At 37.1% G+C, this 5,575-nt stretch overlaps 2 protein-coding genes across 3 annotated transcripts in view; one reads left to right on the top strand and one right to left on the bottom strand.

Annotated features, from left to right (window-relative positions):
* atp6ap1a (ATPase H+ transporting accessory protein 1a) overlaps nt 1-5,575 on the bottom strand; it is a 12,237-nt gene that overhangs the window by 2,195 nt on the left and 4,467 nt on the right. The window lies entirely within an intron of this gene.
* On the top strand, nt 1,826-3,156 carry LOC104959978 (galactose-specific lectin nattectin-like). 2 transcript variants are annotated; one of them, XM_010787892.1, is made up of 6 exons: nt 1,826-1,878; nt 2,192-2,257; nt 2,393-2,405; nt 2,555-2,661; nt 2,881-2,989; nt 3,073-3,156. In XM_010787892.1, exons 2-6 carry the CDS (start codon nt 2,192-2,194, stop codon nt 3,138-3,140), a joined length of 363 nt encoding a protein of 120 aa, XP_010786194.1. In that variant the 5' UTR covers nt 1,826-1,878; the 3' UTR covers nt 3,141-3,156. The 2 variants fall into 2 exon arrangements, with proteins under 2 accessions (XP_010786194.1, XP_010786195.1); XM_010787893.1 differs by having other exon boundaries at nt 1,861-1,876; nt 2,184-2,257.

A 5,575-nucleotide genomic window follows, 5' to 3' on the forward strand; every position in this document is an offset into this window, starting at 1 on the left:
GCTGCCGTGGTGGCCTTGAGCAAGTCCACCGGACATCCCCCCGCCAACAGGCCCGTTAAATCCCCATTGCCTCCCTCTGGGCGCTCGTCAATACTGCCCACTGCCCTCCTAGGTCACTAGGATGGTTAAAAGCAGAGAACAAATCCGAACGGCGTGTGCTATGTGTATCTGATGTGTTGACCATTAAAGAGGGTTTCATCCCGATTGCCAATTCTACTAGTTATTGAAGCGAAAAAGCGCACAAGACTGTTTGCCTGTTAAGTGGAAAATAAACCCGTCACATTTTATTGTGGCATGTGCATATGTTAAGCTGTTTTGCATATTTTATGAGAAACTATATTGTAGAGATGCACCATTGTGACGATTCTCAGTTGATAACCAATGTGGGTTTAAGTTAACAATTTTGACTGATGCTGGTGTTTTGTGTTATTTTATTTCTAACAACTATATAGTTTTTTAAATAAAAAAGAAATATACAGCGGTTTTTCATTTATCACACTTTAAATTCTGGTTAAGCAGTCACAATACCTATAAAGCACCTTTTAACAAAGTATTTCTAGTTTTCTACTATCAAGTTACCGTACTTTAGGAAAAATATTGTAGTCACGAACCGTGGGAAGCTGGTTCCGCCATTGGACTCGTTGTCTGTTCATAATCCATTTATGCACTCCGTCATTTTGATAACCCCCACAGTACTCTTCTTGTCCTTCAATAGGCTTTCATAACAACAGCATAGTGGTAAGGTTTTTTTCACAAAATAATGCACATTTAAGTGCCCCGTCTTCATTTCAGTACACCATATCCGAACGAACTGGATAGAAAAGTGTGTGGCGGTATTAACGAAAATAGTATTGCTGACATCGAGTCAGAGAGCAAGAGGTGGTGGACATAAGGTGGCCCTGGTATAACATGGCACCATCCGTGACGACTGTCACCACATAAAGACAACACGGTTAGACTAAACTACGTGCCAGTATCTGAATGATGCAGCCAACAGATTTTGATACAATGGGGATTATTTCTTCATGCGAACTGGCTAGTAACACAGTTAGAGTTATGCTCTTGGGCTTGTACTTAGGAGTCCAGGATATTGGACGATATCAGAGCATCAACAGCCACGGAAAAGGCAAGTATATCTTATAAAAACCTTTTAACCAAGAACGTAAACAAATGACCACTGGCCCGCATAACCTAAAGTACCACATACATTTGGAGGCAGGGCATGGGATTACCAGCTGGCGCCGTAAGGGGTGGAAAAAGCCAGACGATCAAAGCGGCCGTGACTGGGACAGGGCCAAACAACCTGGTAGAACATTAACCGAGAAAAAATTATGTAAGTAACCAATGTGGACTATGCTTTTCATGGGGCCCAAAATCCCTGGCGGTGCCCCTGGATATAACATATACTGTGAGAGTTGTATAGCAGAACTTTCTCTCTGTATTTTGCATTTGTGTACCTGAAGGTTCATGATTTGTTTCAGTGTGGGTCCAGTAAGAACAATGATGTCAAGAGGCGAACGTTTGCGAAATGATATTATCTCAGTGAAACACATGTAAAGAAAAGGTATAGATTTGTCAGAGTGGGATGAAAATGTACGCATGTTGTTAATTATTTTTAAAAATATTTGAATATGTTGGAGTTTAAATGTATGTTGGACATGCTGTGGCTGATAGCTGAACAGGCAGTGGATCCATATCTTGTTTGAAGAGTATTCTGGTTTCACTGAAGTCCGAGCCAATAGATTACACAATATTTATACAAAGGACATGCTAACCAAGTGTCTGTCAATACATCAAGAGAAGTTATATAAACTCTGGATTTCCCTCTCAAAGTCACCCTGCTACCTGCTGCAAGTGCAACCTCAACTGATCATCAAGGTAAGGCTCTCATACTTTTCTATCATTATGGCTTCATCTGTTTTGATCGATACCTACAGAAAGAGATATCATATGTTCATTATTACGTTTAGTTTTCACTTGTGAAAAAGTGAAATCACCTTTTCATGTCTGGTGCTTTACAATGTCTTGTTTCAGTAAAACCTCCAAACTTTTGTGCATATTACTTTATTTTCTTCTCTATTTCTGAATTATTATTATTTATTTTTTATTTTGTAATTGAGGTACACATTAAGACATTAAATATATTTTTAAATGATGCATTAACTTATTAATATACTGCTTCTTTACACAGATGGCTTCATGTCTTCATTTCATTGTGGTCCTCTGTTTGACCAGTGGACTGTGGAGTGGAGCAAATGTAAGTTTTACGCACACTAATACATTTATATACCAAGATCTGTAGGGTTATAATAAGGTATTGAATAACACACAATAACAATACAATGAAGTTCCTATTAATCCATTGATAATGATGTTTTCTTTGTGTTCACAGGCACAGAAAGAAGGTTGGTAATTATAAAGTGACTTGAACTTTCTACCTGCTGCTCTAACAATTAATTATTTTCCAAAATGAAGGTTTTTGTTAAATTGTTAAATTGTTGAGCTGCTGGTGAGGAATAGTAACACAAAGAGGGGATTTCCTTATCATCTTTAGAAAAGCCGTGCCATGTCCCATGTAAGACCTGCCCTTCTGGATGGACTCCGTTTGAAGATCACTGTTACATGTACAAGCATGCTGCTAAGACCTGGGCTGATGCAGAGGTACATCGAGGAACAATATGAGTTATAACTGAGCAACACGTTTATAGAGTTCTCACTTCTATTTCCTCATTTAACTCTCGCTTTTCTGTGCTTTAATAATATTATATATTCAGTTTTTTAATTGGTAATCTTTTTGATGATATTCTAACAGGTGGGATTTGGACTACATGTCAAATATATTTGTATTTCTGATTGGATTGAATTGACTTGTTTTAGTAGGGTGTGTGGATGTGGAGTGATGGTAGCAAGTTTGACTTCAAGGGATGGCCCGTTGGCGAGCCCAACAACTCTGGAAAGGGAGAACATTGCATGCAATTGCATTTGAAAGGTATTCACTGATTATGTTATTATCTGAAAATAATTGCCCGATTAATCGATAGCAGGTCTAATTGTTTGTTTGTTAATTTTCAGAAAAAGATTTTCCCAACGACACAAAGTGCACTCAGGAGATGCCTTTTGTTTGTCGCATGCGCCTGTGATGATCCACGTCAGGTGATGTCAAGTCTACCAGGGTATCAGGCCTCGATGATATCACTGCGAGAAGACCTATCGACATTTTTGATTTCATTTTTGCTGATGAAATAAACGGATACATCCTGTCAGCAATCTGTCTCATTTGTTTTATAAAATCTCAATATTTTGATGTTAAACATAAAAAGAATTCTCCTCCTCTATTCAACAAATACATTTTGATTCTGTACATTTAGTTTATATCTGCATATACTTTATTTTTTAACTTTTTTTGTCATTACACAGTAGGCCTACTTACTATGTAACAAAATGGTTTCTCTGCATTTGACCCATCGTGTTAGGAGCAGTGTTACTATATACAATTATAACATTTCATAACATCATATTTTTCAATTATTTTGCATTTTGTGTGTGTCGGAGAGAAACTCCTTCTGGAACGAACTTTGGGATTTTAGCCTTTGCAGACCATTTACATGCTCACAAACCTATTTAACACAAAAGGGAACCCCCCTAAAAGCATAATATGGCCCCTTTGAAGACAAAAACTGTCCATCATTAGTCCGACAGTGTGACCACTTCCTTCTGATTACTTATTATTTTGTGTATTGATATAACTCTTTAGTCATGCAGAGAAAGAAAGTGCAGGTTGTTTCCGCTCCCAAGACACCCAGCCACTTCCTGATCCTTCTGACTGTCTAACAAGGTATTGTGATAATTCAAGACATTGTTCTCCACATTCGTACTAAGTCCGAGCTCTGGGTACACACTTATTTCCTTTTCTCTTGTCATATAAGTGTAATTAAAAGATGTTTGTGTTAAATCTGATATGATATAGTCAGCACCATAGTGACACTCAAGAACAGCCTCTTCAGTAAAAGTTGTAACTGTCATCTCTGATCTAACTACCTGTGAGTGAGTAAAGTTATTCTGTTTAATTTGATACTTCCCGATTGAAAATGGGGAAAGGATCATGAAAAGAAAATGTGCCACCGCATGTCAAAAATATCAGAAAAAGTCATTGTACAGTATGTAAAAAAAAAAAGACAGGCTACTATAGTATTTCAAAAATATAAAGAATCATGAGAAAATAGTTATAGTTGGTCAGAAAAATACAAGAAAAGTCACAGTGTGCTATGTCCGAAAAGTATGTGATACAACAAATGTATAGCAGGGTATATGCAGGAATCCTGAAGTCAAATGTTTGTAATGGACCTTTAAGACATTTTTTAAGACCCTTTATACATTTTAAGACCTCATCGCCACTTTGAGTTTTAACCGGTTACATTGGCGACACACTTTACCTCACATTTACTATAGACAGTATTGATCGTCCTTCCTCCTTATCTTCCAACCATTTGGACGCAAACTTGCATTTCCCCATAACGATGTTGTTTAACAACCGGCGTAAACGGACCTTCACCGACCTTCACGCGCTATCGAGCAGTGAGCGTGCGATGTCCTGTTCAGATGACGTCAGATCCAACGGGATGCCATAAATAAACTACACAGAATCACACTACACACCTACTCAATGATTACATTCAGGCAGACTGTAGAATACAACCGCTTTGGACAATTGATATACTTATTGAAAACAAGCTACAAAATGTAATACCTTAGAAAATGCCGTTTCATACTTTTTAATAGCCTTAATTTTCGCTAAATTGATTTATCAACTTTTAATGCTTTTTAAGACCCCGCGGGCACCCTGTATAGCCTAAGTATAGCATCACTGTAACAAAGTCACAGTAGTCGTTATATAGTATAAAGTGCAATAAATATAATAAAAACAGAGTGCAGCTTTGAATAAATAAAACAACACCTTCATTCCACAGATGGTTTATTGGGTCCACAGCAGCAGCACGACATTCATTGATATTCACTACAAATCATCAAAATAAATTAACAAACAAATTCAATTCACATTGAGCGTATTTCAGTGCACATCAGTTGTGGAAAGCTTGACTTTAAATAAATATAATGTTCATGTTAATTGTGTTTTAAAAATGATATAAGTAACTTAAGTTCATGATTGGATAAGACAACCATGAATATTACTCACAAACAACTGGAAATGTCTTCCTTTTAATGCTGTAACTGAAGAAGTCCATTCCATGTTTTGCATTTCCTTACCTCAGAGATTATCTGAATGGTCCCTTTGCTCTTTGAATACTGGAGTTAAAGATGCAATGGATGTCATTTATCTATCATCCATACAGAACGTGTAATCCTTCATTTCACTTACAAACAGACACAAGCACAATTGTAAACACACACACACACACACACACACATTTCACCAATAAATAGCATTTCATAATTTATTTTTGCCCCTGTATCTACAATTTTAATCCCTTTAGTGGATATTTACCCACTGAAAACGATTAGCCCAGTTTGTGTCCCTTAAGGTTCACATTACTTGGATAAAATAATACACCCATTA

Source organism: Notothenia coriiceps, unplaced genomic scaffold (genome assembly GCF_000735185.1).
Source record: "Notothenia coriiceps isolate Sejong01 unplaced genomic scaffold, NC01 NC01_scaffold00031463, whole genome shotgun sequence".
NCBI lineage: Eukaryota > Metazoa > Chordata > Actinopteri > Perciformes > Nototheniidae > Notothenia > Notothenia coriiceps.

Excerpts from the sequence above, each read along its gene's own strand:
- LOC104959978 (XM_010787892.1), top strand. The coding sequence starts at position 2,192 with ATGGCTTCATGTCTTCATTTCATTGTGGTCCTCTGTTTGACCAGTGGA. Across the intron at positions 2,662-2,880 it reads AGACCTGGGCTGATGCAGAG|GGTGTGTGGATGTGGAGTGA; the intron begins GTACATCGAGGA and ends TTGTTTTAGTAG. Across the intron at positions 2,990-3,072 it reads CATGCAATTGCATTTGAAAG|AAAAAGATTTTCCCAACGAC; the intron begins GTATTCACTGAT and ends GTTAATTTTCAG.